The sequence below is a fragment of the Copadichromis virginalis genome, linkage group LG16 (assembly GCF_057382275.1).
Source record: "Copadichromis virginalis isolate Kocher_CV1m ecotype Utaka linkage group LG16, C_Virginalis_male_GT1.1, whole genome shotgun sequence".
NCBI classification, from domain to species: domain Eukaryota; kingdom Metazoa; phylum Chordata; class Actinopteri; order Cichliformes; family Cichlidae; genus Copadichromis; species Copadichromis virginalis.
Window position 1 is genome coordinate 25215138 of NC_140633.1, and position 15227 is coordinate 25230364.

Here is a 15227-nt window from a genome sequence, read left to right on the forward strand (position 1 = left end):
CCAAGGAAAAGATAGTGGACAGAAGTAAAGAAGAGAGTGCAAGCAAGGTGGAGTGGTTGGAAATGAGCATCACAATGAGAGCAGCAAAAGTGAAATGGGAGATTTACAGGATGGTAGTGAGACTTTCTTTGATGTATGGTTTGGAAATGGAGACCAACAGGAGCTGGAGATTTTGAAGATGCTAAGATTTTTTGTTGGGGGTGACCAACAAAAATTATCTATGAGTTAGAGACAAAGACAAAGAAGGAGGGATAGTGGGTAAAAAAAATTAAAAAGAAAGATTACCATTACATATGTTAGAACAGCTTTGAATTGCTTTTGAGTGAGAAGTGGATCCACGCTGTCCCAGCAAAGTGTCTCCACAGCATGTAAGAGCCATCAGATTCTGTCTGGGGCCAGATCAATCCAATAGGGCACCTTTGGGGTGTGGTGGAAGAGAAGATTCACATCATGGATGTGCAGCCAACAAATCTGCAGCAACTGTGTGACGCTATCGTAGTGGGTAGTGGACGCACACAGATCAATAAACAGTCTGATGGCGCCATCTGCTGGACAGTAGTATGATCGTCACCAGCAGTTCTGACTGCATGTGACATATTCTGGACATATTACTGAAGTTACACACACGCGACGTCATCCTCACGTCAGTATTTTAACACATTCATTGCTATTTTAACTCAAACTCAATTTCCTTAATATATGTAATGTAACCATTCTTCTAGCAGAGGTTTTAAATTAGGTGTATAATAAAGCATCTTAATCACTAGTCACTGTCTCGAGCGCGCGCGCACGCGATCCGTTATTTTCCGGGTTGTGCTCGCTCTGCGGTAGAGGCGGCTCTTCCTCTCCTGCAGCTGCCAGCTGACACTAACACTGAGGAGGTGAGGTCAAATTTGACTCTCTCTCTCTCTCTTCCTCTCTCGCTGCCCGTCAGTCTGAGAGAGAGGCTGCTAACAAGCGCAGCATCATCATCTTCATCATGGCGGATCAAGGCGACTGTACAGCTCCTGTCCACCACCCGCAACCACCGCTGACAACCAGCTGGCCAATTACCCGGGAGTCCTACGAGCTGCAGGAAGTCATAGGTTAGTGTCCGGGGATGTACTGAACGCCGTGTAACTATCGTGGAAACCCAGCCCGCGGCGGGTTATCGGAGGTGAATGACGACGAGGGCCTACCGGCTTTTTCATATGCAGCAGCCTCCCGCAACGCTTTGCAATGCGGATGTTACCAGACACAGTCAGGGACTACCGGTTCACAGCTCACGAAGCGGAGTCGGGTAAAAAATCTGGGCCGCTGCACGCGCGTGAAACTGTCACGTTCAATAAGTGGCTCTCCGGCGGGCTCCGATCACCGAGCTTGACTCCAGCTGTGCTGATTTTATGGCACGTGTCCAGTTTATTAGCAGCTGCTTAAATCACAGATGCTGCGGATCTGTGAAGGCCACGTCGTGCCGTCTGTGGTGGCAAATAACTTATTATGTCCACATGACGAGCTAAATATACAGCTACTTAGTATTCATACAGCTAATAATAGCAGTAATGGCGATCATTAAAAACTATGGCAATAGAGGAATTGTTACTTTTAAAACAATAAAGCTTGCCCTAAAAAGTCACTCCGCCGCTGTGTTTTCTAATTATTATTTTGATTGTTTAAAGTTAACACGTGATCGCTTAAGTCCAAAAATTCAAGAAATCCAGTTTATACTCATATTAATTAGAGAAAAAAACTTTAACATTTTTTACATTTATCGATTCAAATGATTAACACAACTTTTCTGTTGTGGACTAATGCGTTATTGATTAATTGAGACACATGACTCAGTTTGTAAGCATAGCTTATATGTAGCTGCAGTGTGAAGCATTGGTGTTATAATATTCCATGTTGTTGTTATCCTGCAGAAAAACCAGCAGGTATCTGCATTAACTTATTGTTAATATATCAGTTAGTGTTTATTTTACAAAGACATTTAAAACTTAAACCTAACTTATTTTATTGCATGAATCACCTAATGCTGAGTTATATCACCTGAGACATAATACTGCTAACCTTAAATGCATAGAAGAAAAGCAGAGGGAAGCCATATGCATATTTTTGGCAGCTGCATGCACTGTGCACATGAGCTGACAAGTCAAATCATGAGTGATAAGAAGTAGCGCCTCCGCTATGTGCAGCTGACAGTGATGAGTAAGTGAGACCGCCCCCCCCCACACACACACACACACCTCAACTTGTAGACAGTCACAATTTGTGATGTGTTCTCTGGTGTATCTGCTTCTAACAGTTTGTAAGCAATATGTCATGTGTCACAGCATCTTGGTGTGAACAGCTCTGCTACTACACAGCGTGGCCTGATTTGTAATGAGTCGAGTAAACGACTCATCATATTGATAAAAAAAAAAAAGAAGAAAAAAATAGAAGTTCTGTTATTTGCTAAAACAGAAAAGCTGGGAATCTGTGAGCCAGACAAATCCATAAAGCTACAAACTGATGCTGAATTTAGTCTTCCAGCTGTGCGTAATGCAATTCCCACTTGGCTCCTGTTTACTTTGTCATAGCTTCATTGTGGCTCTAATTCTCAGGCAGCGGGGCCACAGCTGTTGTGCAGGCAGCCCTCTGTACCCCCAGACAGGAGCGTGTAGCCATAAAGAGAATTAACCTGGAAAAATGCCAGACCAGCATGGATGAACTATTGGTGAGTACAATAAATACGGGCTGTTTTCTCAACCCAGTGTTTTGTTTTTTTTACACCACACCCGATTCCTGTAGTACTACTTAACTTCTGCTACATATTGTTATGGTTCTCATTTATCTATTAATGCAGTTTGCATAGAAATCTTCTAACTTTCCTGTTGTTTATGCAGCTCGTTGCAGATTATTAAGATAAAGCAAGTGCCCTGAATAAATGAGATGTCCTGTATGTGAAATATCCTGTCATTTGCTTCTACCAATAGAAAGAAATTCAAGCCATGAGTCAGTGCAACCATCCCAATGTTGTCACATACTACACCTCCTTTGTTGTGAAGGATGAACTCTGGTTAGTCATGAAGCTTCTGAGTGGGGGTAAGCTTCACCTGACACGGGTGGCTTAGTGATGCATTCATGCCATTCATGTGATAACATAAGTCTTAAATGCCCTTACACCGGTCTGTGTTTAATCTGATTAAAGAACAGCAGTGTATCAACCTGTGTTAATGCCTAGTTGACAAAAAGCGTTACATCTGAGAAATTTCAAAACTTATTATAAAGCCAGTTTCAGTATAATAATCCATTATAATTAATAAAAATTTTTTTTTATCAGGTCAGTTTAGTTTTGCTTAGACTCCAGTAGTTTTTGCTCAGTTCAGTTTTTATTAGTTCAGGTATAATCATTTGTAATTGGTAAGGTTTAATTAAGTTTTGCTTTATAGTTGGAACACTTGTAGATATTGTCCTCACAATACAAATTTGACCACACTCATGAAGACTAAAATTAACGACATTTGCTCGTCGTTTTTATTTAATTTTGTAACCGTTATATATCTCTGTAAGTAAACTAAGTAAGTAAGTAAACTTTATTTATTAAGCGCTTTTCACAGACAGGCAATCACAATCTCTGGGACAACAATTGTAGACCAGTGTCGGGGTTGTTACTCCCAAAAAAATAAAGCAGCACGTAACTTAATTACTCTCCACAGAAAGTAATAACTCGTTACCGTACTTTCTCATTACTTTGTAAAATTACCTGAAACATAATGTTATATAATTACCATTTAACAATATAAACCTAAGGATCCAATCCTGTACACCAACACAAATCCCTAGGTTTCTTTTAGTGTTTAATTATGAACAAAAATCTGACAACACAACGGAAAGCTGAAAACGTAACAGTGATTCTGCTTTACAAATGTGCACAGGTAGGAAGTGAGCCTGACTGCTCATCACTGCCTTTAATACCTGTTGAAGGTCAGGCTCTGGCTGCTGGGCTGGGTTCTGCATACACTCAGGTTTATCATCGCTCTGGGTTCTTGGCTAGTTTTGTGTTAGCAGACTGTCCGTGCAGTGCTATTAGGAGCCAGTAAACCACTCTGACATTTTCCAGCACACGAACTGAAATCAATGTAATGTGATCGCAGTAACACCCAACAGTGGTAACTAACTAGGAAACCATAGGTTTAAATCACTGAATTAAGTAATTTCAGCTGTAAAGACAATACAATAAGCTGCTCCCTGCAATAAAACAAATCTAAAAATACCAAAATATACAAATACACAAACACTGAAATGTAACATAAATTAATCACTCAACAGATTTTTGTTTCCCATTATTTTCTAAAAATTAACCATGTTTTCTTTTCTTGGCTGGCATCTTTTTAGGATCTATGCTCGATATAATTAAGCACATAAGCAAAGAAGATGATAAAAATCGAGCTTTAGAAGAGCCTATCATTGCCACTATTTTAAACGAAGTTCTGGAGGGTCTGGACTATCTACACAGAAACGGACAAATTCACAGGTATTGGTTTATATCTTTTTCCTCTGTTTAATCAACATTGTTTGATTGAAAATATGATCCGCTATCTAAAAAACCAAGTGGTAATGTTGAAAATGAACACAAATACGTTCATTCATTGGATTGTAGCTCAGCCGTGATCTGTACACTTTCTGGTTATCAAGGTCAACGTGAGTCAGACTTAACCCTCTACGACCCCCATGGGCATAGTTCTATATGGTGATGGTTAGGGCGACACGTTAACAGGAGTGGAAGAATCAATGCTGCTCCACATGACTTTGTTGTTTGACTGCATTAATGTTTTGTTGACCTCAGGGATGTGAAAGCTGGGAACATACTACTGGGGGAAGACGGATCTGTTCAGATTGCAGGTTTGTTGAATACTGTGTAACACTCTCTTAAACCTCTTTTTTTGGTTATTTTCACACTAAATGCATGCACTGTATTTGTGGTAAGATGGTGGAATTGATTTCATAGGTTGTAATAATTAACAGAGAGCAATAATGTATGTTTACGTTTTCTTTTTTTAATTCGAGAATCATAATTCTTTCCTAATTATTGTGTGTCAGCTTAATCAGTTACTCCATTGAAGCTGTCAGCTTTTTAATGCTGTCTGTTATATTTAATTGAAGTGACTGATTATAGCCTTTAATAAAAACAATTACAGGAATTAGAAAAAGCAGTTGACTCTGTAATAAAATAAAAACAAAATATCTGCAGGTTACCAAATAAGCACCTTAGGATAAGCACAAGTGTAACTCGTTGAGTTAATTAGTTTCAGGGTCCTGATGTGAATGCATTATTTTGGCTGATACTGGATTCACACTATGTTGCCTGTTGTTCTTGTTCTTAAACAGACTTGTTGCAAAGCTTACACTCACTAGCCATGTTATTATGTTATTAATTGTTATTAATTGGATTCACCTTGCTAGTACTGGGTTGGATGTACTTTTCCACTCAGTAGCACCTAAATTCTGGAATAGATTCAAAAATAATGCTGACATAATATCACCATACAGTCACTGCAGATTTGTCAATAATAATAATAATAATAATAATGATAATAACATTTTATTTGTAGGCACTTTCCAAGGCACTCAGAGACCGAAATCACAGTATGCGCACAAATTTTGAATCTACCCACTTTGACCAGCTCATTACATAGGCATGCATGCAGCACTCATTCCAGAGGAGATCAGCTTTTCATACTGTGACGCAGTAAACAAGCTAAAACGAAAATGAACAATTCTGATGTATTTGATGTTCAATATTTACTCTTTACCCTGCAGCAGTCACACAGGGTTTTGACCCAGATTTTTAAATGAGCCAATTACCATGTGTTGTTGTTCTAAAATCTTCTCTGTTGTTCTGATGCTTTTCTTTTGTTTTTACAGATTTTGGAGTGAGTGCATTTCTAGCTACAGGGGGTGACATGACTAGAAACAAAGTTCGAAAGACCTTTGTTGGCACACCATGCTGGATGGCACCAGAGGTGATGGAACAGGTGAGTCTGTTTCTGTCGAGGCAAGAGCTGATGAAAACTTTTATGTTATGTACTGGAAAAAAATGCAACTGGTCTGTTTTGGGTTTTTGTATTCTAGTCTTTTATTAACTGTTTTCTGTTTGGTTTCACTATCCTTGGTTTTTGATTATAGGTTTAGGGTTTGATTCCATATTTTTCATCCCTTTACCTTGTGCAATATTTTCTGTTATTTTTGAGCTCTTGATGTTTTGTCCCAGAGTGGATTTTCTTTAAACTTAGCTTTGTTAGTTTGGGTTGGTTGTTATCTTCCCTCAATGTTGTTGTGTTCTGTGCCTTCCTTTATATCTTCAAGTCTGTGTTGCCCTATGTTAGTTCTTTCATGTATCAGGATTTCTTTGTTTTAGCTGGTGTTATGCTTCAGTTCCTGTTTTACTTTTTTAGTTGTCCCTTACGTTTTGTCTTGTTTTACTTCCTCCCCAGTTTCATTGCCTTGATTGTCTACATCTGTGTCTAGTTTGCTCCAGTTGTTGTTCACTTCCCTAAACACCCCATGTGCATCAATAGACAATTGTTTTCTTTTTGTTTTACATATTTATTTATTGGTTATAACAAGTTTTACATAATACGCTGTGATAAAATAAGAGAATAAGAGATAAAATAATGACAAAAGACATAATGATTGAAACAAAAATAAAGAAAATCATAATGGGGGGGTCAGACAGACATATCAAATTAGCACAAATTACATTTGTCAATATAGCTAAAAATCATGGGAGGATGATTATGGAAAAGCTGACTTATTATAAAGAGTGTTCTTGTGTGCTTACACCTGTCCTCATAGCTCACTGGGTTAAGCAGGTGACCCATATGGCAATAGACCAGCGGTCCCCAACCTTTTTTGTGCTACGGACCGGTTTAATGACTGACAATATTTTCACAGACCGGCCATTAAGGTCTTGGATTAATACAACAAAAAAAATGATACAACCAAGACAAAAACTGTGGTATTTTGTAAATAATTGACACGAATTCACAGTGTAATTGTGTAACTTTATTAGCAGCGTCTTCTTGAAACACATCCTCCTGCCCCTTAATGCTCTCTGATCGTTATGGCAGTGCGTAAATATTTCTTTCAAAATAAGACACACAAGTACAACACGGGAAAAGACCCAGGGGAACAGACTTATAAACCCTGAAAACCATAAATTTTACACCCGAGCCTCAACTCTTGCGGCCGGTAACAAACGCGGCCCGGTAATGTTCTAGAATTTTGTCCATATGGCCCAAAACATATCCAGTTTGTTTCTTAATACATAAGTTATTTTCTCCAGAGTTAGTATAGATGTCAGTCCATTAAGCCGCTGAGAAAGTCCTCATAGTACAGTATTTTCATGTACTCTTTTGGGTTGTGTTGCGTTGCTTTCTGGGCTTTTTATTTGGTTCTTGTATTTTGCTTTTAGATCTTTTCATCAGACTGCTCACTTTTGATTCATTCAGTCTGCCTTTGTTTCCTCCCTTCAACACTCCACAAACATAAAAGCAGCAGCTAGGCTGCTAACAAGCACTTGCACATCAACCCTGTGCTTGCTTCCCTTCACTGATCATTCATCCATCTTCTTCTGGTTATCCAATTCAGGGTTGCTGGGGGGCTGGAGCCTATTCTAGCTGTAATAGGGTGAGAGGCAGAGTATGGTCAGGGTCGTGCACATATCACAGATCTGCTGAGACCTTGTTTTTTTATTAAGGCCTATTAACTGTTATTTTAAATCCAGCTTTTAAGGTTGGAACACATACACTTTGAAACAGCCTTGCAGGTCAGCTGATTAAGTGGGGTTTTTTTTCAACTTCTACTGAAAACCTTTTTTTTAGCCTTTATTATGATTATGATATTAGACTGGAAGGTGAGGGAAGATGAGCAGTAAATGGCCTAGGACAGATTCAGACCTAGCCTTCTGCAATAGTCTATTGCAGTGGTCTTTTCTCGTGTTGTACTTGTGTGTCTTATTTTGAAAGCAATATTTACGCGTTGCCATAACGATCAGAGAGCATTAAGGGGCAGGAGGACGTGTTTCAAGAGGACGCTGCTAATAAAGTTACACAATTACACTTTGAATGCGTGTCGATTATTTACAAAATACCACAGTATATGTCTTGGTTGTATCATTTTTTTTTGTTGTTGTATTTATCCGAGACCTTAATGGCCGGTCTGTGAAAATATTGTCGGGCATTGAACCGGTCCATAGCACAAAAAAGGTTGGGGACCGCTGGTCTATTGCCATATGGGTCACCTGCTTAACCCAGTGAGCTATAAGGACAGGTGTAAGCACATAAGAACACTCTTTATAATAAGTCAGCTTTTCCATAATCATCCTCCCATGATTTTTAGCTATATAGACAAATGTAAGAACCTTAGTGTGAATGTGTTGTTTTTTGTACTGTATGTTGGGATATTTACACTTAAATATAAATGTGTGTCTTCATCCAGACTGTTAAAACACATAAAAACTGCTATACAAAAAAGTTATTATTATTATTATTATTATTATGTAAAATGTATTTGCCTGATCTTGTCTCTGCTTAATGCTAGCCCTTTTTGTAATGGAATGCTGTTATTTTTGACATGACAACCAATAGCAGCATTGCCTTAACATGAAGCCTTAAGCATTACTTTGGTATTATACGGTACTGTAATTCTGTGTCTGCAGGTTCGGGGCTATGATTTTAAAGCAGATATATGGAGTTTTGGAATTACAGCGATTGAATTGGCAACAGGCTCTGCCCCCTATCACCGCTACCCTCCCATGAAAGTATGTGTTCATTCAGTGTTATTTAATCAGTCTTGTAACATATACTGGTGCTGGCAAAGAAAAAAGAAAAGGAAACTGGCCATAAACCTTGATAAACCTTCTCCTAAATAAACGTCTTTGAGGTTTTCTTAGTAATGATGAATTTTATGTGGCAGCGTAAAATTCATCATTTCGTCTAAGAGCGTTTCATCTAAGAGATACTCATCTTTATGTTCCACAACATTTCCCACAGTTTCCTGCTCTTAGTTTCTTTTCCTCATCTACAGATTTTGTACTGGTGGTGAAATGTGTTGGCAGTTATGACCACTTCTGTTGTCTTTTCAGGTTTTAATGCTTACCCTTCAGAATGATCCACCCTCTCTAGAGACAGGTGTTGAGGACAAGGAAACTTTAAAAAAATATGGCAAATCATTTAGAAAGCTAATATCTATGTGCCTTCAGAAGGATCCTGTCAAAAGGTTAGCAACATGTTTATGTATCAGGCAAATATATCAATGGAGAGAGCTGATGCAATTATTGGTCAGTGAAATGACCCAATCGTGACTAACATTCAGTAACTGTAATGATGCTTTCTTTTTTCTTTGTTTGTTGTATCTCTAGGCCTACAGCCGCAGAGCTTTTGAAGTGCAAATTCTTCCAAAAGGCCAAGGTATTTGTCTCATCTCACTATCTTTTGTTATTATTGCTGTCCGTTTGGATTTATGCCAGCGACGAGTCAGATATACACGCAGTGAATGCTTTTTTATGCGTTTTTGATGTTTATACTTACTTGGATGAATCAGCAATGACATAAAACATAACCTAGCTACTATTATTTAATATATATGAGAAATAGTAGTATTATTTAAATGTTGTTCTCTTATAATAAGCACTGTGTATTCCTGAATTTTTTTTACTATAATAGTGATTAGTTAAGTAGTTAAATGGTGAATAGCCAAAATCTTTATAACAAAGTTATAAGATTACAAAATCCTTTTTTTCCAAGTAGATTAGCAGTTAGAGAAATAGTCTTTTTAAGGTCATTTTAATTTTGTGAAAAGTACTGCAGCCTCATCTTGCTGTTTCTGCATAGCCAGTAACCAATTTATACCAGGGACTTAATAAATCAATTTATAGTACTGTGCAAAAGTCTCTAGCCACCCCTCCATTTTTTATGTTTTGCTTTCACAGAGCCAGACCTTCGAATACGTTTTAAACTTGAGCGATAGTTCTCCAGCTCTCTGAAGTTCTTTCTTTCTTTAGACATGGCGGGTTTTTTCACTAATCTTTGGTCCAGTTTTTTACCTGACCATTTTCAGATGATTTTCAGATGATTTTCTTTTGTTAAGCCACTTAACACTTAAACACAGTGGAGGCTCTTATCGTGCGTTCAGCCAGTGGTGTTGAGGATCTTATCGAAAATGGTTGAACTGTATATGTAGGAAAGTATCGTAAGATTTGTATCCACCATGCCTTGCCATCTGGAAAGTGTCCGTTTGACAAAAGCTTTTTTTTCAGAACGACAATAGTCCCAAACACACTGCCAAAGCAGTAAAAGCATAACTGAATAGAAAAACACACAATGAAACCTTGTCAGTCATGGATCCAAGGAAAAGCTTTAAATGTCCTTCAGCAATGTCCTTCTGTTTTTGCCTTATATACAGTATTTTCTTGCATGTTTGCAAATGTTTCAATAAATCACAGCACTTATTTCTCATTTTCCTTGCAAAATATAAAGAAATAAAAGGTGTGTCAAGACTTTTGCTCAATACTGTACTTCTCACGTGTCGTCCAGCCTTTGGATTTCCATCCGTCTAACTTAGTTATATTTTGACCATTTTTTTCACAGAACAAAGAATATCTGGTGGAGAAGCTTTTGAGTCATGCACCAAAGATTTCTCAGAGAGCGAAGAAGGTATGTTTGGGTAAACATTCTAATAAATAACTCAGCTATTGACTCAACATGAGCGAATTATGGCAGCAAGGAGGAACTGACTGAAGTGTCTGTCTCCAGCAGAGTGCTGCATTTCCAGTCAACACATGCGATGCTCTGCGACTTTCTTCAGCACCTCAAACACTTTACACCCTGTTGTGTAGATTATGTAAAAATATGGGCAACTGCCACGTAACAGTCAGACGGTACAGCTGTGTGTCAGTGGTTTCATGTGAAGCTCTTTGCATGTGTCACGCCGGAGACAAACAGGGTGAAATTAATTGTTGTGGTTAGGTAACAGAAAGGAGCAGATTATTGCTCAGTTCGCTTGCTCTGTTTCCCACTGGTCACAGTTTACTGAGAGGAAGTGCAGCTTTTGGACACAGCTGATATTGACTCCACATAACATTACGCCTGGATGGCCAGGACAGAAGTGGGAACACGGGCCAATTGCCAGAAGGCAGAGTGCAAGTGAGCGTAGAGGTGGAAATTCACTGACATGGTAAAGGAAGGACATCGTAGATAACATGGTCATTTCTGTGTATGACGTCGTATTTACGCACAAACATAGCTTGGCATCAATAGAAAGGGAGATGACTATGGTGGGTGGTATGTGGAAGTCATAACAAAGAATGCTAAATGGATATAAACAAGTGCTGCAGTATATCAGAGTTTGACAGTTAAGTTTATTACAGCCATCACCTTCTAATTTAGGCTGTATTTATGGTCACTGATACACAAATTATGCAAGCTTTGCAATTGGAGCCACATTACTTTGAACTTGCACAGCAATATTTGTGCCAGTGTGAAATGGTATCACTTTCAGAGAGTATAAAATGGATTCTGTGGAGCCTTTTAATCACAAAGTGGTGATGCACAACAACTGTGTAGTGCAATGAATGCATTTTTTACATGTGTATTCCTCTTAAAAGTACAAAACAGACAGCATGCAGGGTTTACAGGTAGTGTCTGATACACTTGATAGCTTTGCTTTGGGAAATGTGTGGGCTGCAGAGCCAGTGTCCTTGTTGCTTTGTCCCGATTTGACCTGCAGAGTCATCTACATTATAAACTCAGCAACATTACCCAAAGCTTGCAGACACAAGCAGTATTATAGAAACACTGTCATTGCAGGATGTTGCGACCTTGTGGCCCTGGTTTTGTTAGATCTTATCTCAAGACTCTCAAATCGTCTAGATCGTGTTCTCAGTGCACCTCTCTTTGATCTGTATTTTTCCCTTCTCTTCACGCCTTAGTAACCAGTTGCTCTTTTTCTAATGTTTTTCTCCTATGTGGTATTTTACTGTCAGCAAATGTGGGATTCTTCTCTGATGAAACAAGTCGACCTAAAGCCACACAGCTACTCTTTGACTCTTAAAAGAAACCTGGCTTCTCCATTAACCTGCTCCAGTGAATGAAAGGGAGATGGCAGATTCTGTCACCAGCAAAGTAATTTAAGATGATAATGGAGCTAGAACATTACTCCTTTATCTAACAAATGGAACTAGGATTCAGAAATGACTTGCGGAAATGAGAAATAGGAGAAACTGACTCTTACAGAACATACAAACAGGCATTTGCGAGGGATTTTGCTTTATTTTAAATAGAAATGTTATACAGGATCATAGCCAGCCATTTAAAATGAAGGTGTTTGTGGGTCCAAAAAACAGCAGAGGGCACCCTTACACCCAGTATTGAGTGTCTAAAAGAGAAACTAGCAGGCTTTATATTAGTTCAAAGGCCAGATAAAACTAATGTGTGCTTGAATCATTGATTTGTTGCATAACAAAAAGTAACATGTGATAAGATTGGGATTGATATCAAGTTCAGATGTATGGTCTGGTGCACAAATGATGATGCAGTACTGATTGACTTCTGCTTGAATGCTTTCTGCAGCCTGATTTCTAAAAGAGCAAAACAAAACAAAACACAGCTTTGTACCAGAGTGTGTCGCAGTGTCTGAAAACGCCGTTATGAGCGGCCGCCAGCATTTTTAGATTCTGAACATACAATGTTTCTGTTCAATCTTATTTTTAGCCTACATTTTTGGTTCATTTCTCAGTATTCTTCTTTCTGTGAGTGAATGTCAGCTGGGTTTCATGTATGGCTGCCCAGTGCATTGATCTGTGTCTGTTTTGCTCAAGGACCCTGAGCAGAACTGGGGGAGTCTTGGTTCTGTGTCAGGTTTGGAAAATAAACCTGACACCACCACAAGGGTAGTGCTTCTTTAACTTTGACCCCATCTAGAGCTGGGGAATTTTTATGACTCTGCTGCCAGTGGCTTACAGTTTTGTGTGCTCCCTTCTGTAACACTGTGGTGCCCTTGTGTCTCATCTCGCATGTTGCTTCTCTTACATGCTTTAACTGTAGAAATGCAACAAATTATAGGCTTTATGTATTTAGGCTTTGATTTGCCATACTTACTGTTTTTGTCTTGTTATACTTGATACATTTTCAGTTGTATAACTACTTAACTATAACTACTATAACTACCATAGTTAAGTCATTTATTTTTTCTCTTGTATTTATTGTGCTATGCCTAATTATACCTACTGAAATGGTATAAGCAACTGGTGAAAAGTTCTTTCTTTCTAGTTCAGTGTAGGTTTAGTCAATATATATATTTAGTTTTTAGTCACATTTATCAGATGGTATAATACAGCACGTGTATGAAGGCTGCTGACTCACAGTCATGACAAGCCGGTCTCCAGAAACATATGCAACAGTGCTTCCTTGTGTTTATGTTGACAAATGTAAGACTAAAAATAAAGATATTTTCTGTAAATTTTAATTTAGTTTTGTAAGTACACTAAATTGTTTAAGTTTGTTTTTATTTTTTATCTCAGTTAACTAAATGGGTTTTGCATCTATTTGGAAACATGAGTTTATTTGTGACTATAGATGTTATATACTAGTCAAAAAAAGAAATGCAAGATTATGTTTGAACTACATTACCATATGCATAAACAAGACATTTAGTATGAGTTTTTGGGCCTCCTCTGGGCGTGATGGAAGCATTCACTTGTCTGCACATGGTCTGTACAAGTGTCTGGCTCTGTTGTTGAAGAATTGCTCTCCAGTCCTGGATGAGTGCATACTGCAGCTGTGCAGTGGTCATTGATTGTGGCTGCCTCTGATGAACATGCCCACCCAGCAAGTTCCAGGCATTTTTAGTAGGAGACATATCAGGAATAAATGCTGGCCAAGGAAGTAGCTGGATGTGCTCCTGATCCAGAAAAGCTCGAGCTACTCTGGCAGTGTGGGGGGTAGGCACTGTCTTGCTGAAACAACTGCAGGGTGGGGTGCTGCTGCAAGAATGGCACAAGTACAAGTTGGAGGACCGCATTTTGGTACCTCTGTTCAGTTCTGCCAAGAACAGTCGCATCAGAGACAATGCTCTCGTGGACACCGTGGAAGTGTGCAGCAGCTCAGACACACATGCCAGTATCCAACTTGCCAATAGCCCAGACTCGGTCAGATTCAGTCAGTCGTGGCATGAAGACGCTGATAACAATGTTGCACATACACTGTTTTGTGTGCTTTAAGACCACTGGCTTGAAAATGCTGTAAACTGAAGCAATTCTGCTGTGTGCAAGTTGATTTGTCTTCCATAAACAATTTAAAAATCATGCAGTTGACTAAAACCAATCGGGCAGCATATGTTTGGGTTTCAAAATGACGATGTAATGCAAAGATTGAAAACTTTTTCGCAGCAGTTGTATTTCTTTTTTTTGACTAGTATCTTTTCTAATATCTAAATCACAGGAAAAAAGGATGTTTGATTTTGTGACGTTTGTCCTAACAAGAAAAACTTCTAAACTTTAAACTCCTTTTTTGGTTACATAATAAAGATCTTTTCAGAACCAAGCAGTACCTTTGCCACTGCAGTACCAAACATACTTAACAGACTAAATGACTTGAATGTGGCTTTGTACGTTCACCTTTCATGTCCCAAATGCGCAGCCACGTTATGTAAATCACTGAGGTCAGTGCTCTTATTTAAAGGTCTGTAAAAGCTAATGGACTCATGGGTAAAGCACAATGTACAGACACATGAAGTCAAAGGAGCACAAATAATTTAATTAACATCGTGTGCTGGATGTCGTAATGCTGCAGGTCAGGAGAGTCCCCGGCTCCAGTGGCCACTTGCACAAAACAGAGAATGGAGACTGGGAGTGGAGTGACGACGAAATGGACGAGCGCAGCGAGGAAGGCAGAGCAGCGGTAAATCAGGGCAGGGTAGGTGAGACTCCACAGAGGGAGGCATTAATCAATGTGTTTACTCTTTTATGATCATCATCAGTAAAAATCATCATCAAAAGAGCCAAGATATTTTCTCGTTTCAGTCTGAAACTGTAACAGAACTATAACTTCTGCACATAAATTCCGAATATGAGTTATTACGGTGTTGCATGTCATGTCCAACCCGCAGATCAAACCATTATGCAACTTTCCCTTCTGTCTTAGACACTGTGCATTCCGCCCCTTCCTGATTGGTTAGTTTTTTTGGATAGCAGATGGCTTATCTCTGAG

At 38.8% G+C, this 15227-nt stretch overlaps 1 protein-coding gene across 1 annotated transcript in view; it reads left to right on the forward strand.

The window, feature by feature from the left end:
- Positions 1-793: 793 nt before the first annotated feature.
- The window catches only part of stk39 (serine threonine kinase 39), a 32569-nt gene continuing 18135 nt past the window's right edge, over positions 794-15227 (forward strand). The window contains exons 1-11 of the mRNA XM_085434047.1: positions 794-1085; positions 2583-2695; positions 2955-3063; positions 4357-4495; positions 4808-4863; positions 5887-5996; positions 8681-8782; positions 9107-9240; positions 9383-9431; positions 10611-10676; positions 14811-14933. Of these exons, the coding sequence (XP_085290173.1) occupies positions 980-1085; positions 2583-2695; positions 2955-3063; positions 4357-4495; positions 4808-4863; positions 5887-5996; positions 8681-8782; positions 9107-9240; positions 9383-9431; positions 10611-10676; positions 14811-14933 (1107 nt within the window). The 5' untranslated portion in view covers positions 794-979. The remainder of the gene's footprint in view (positions 1086-2582; positions 2696-2954; positions 3064-4356; positions 4496-4807; positions 4864-5886; positions 5997-8680; positions 8783-9106; positions 9241-9382; positions 9432-10610; positions 10677-14810; positions 14934-15227) is intronic.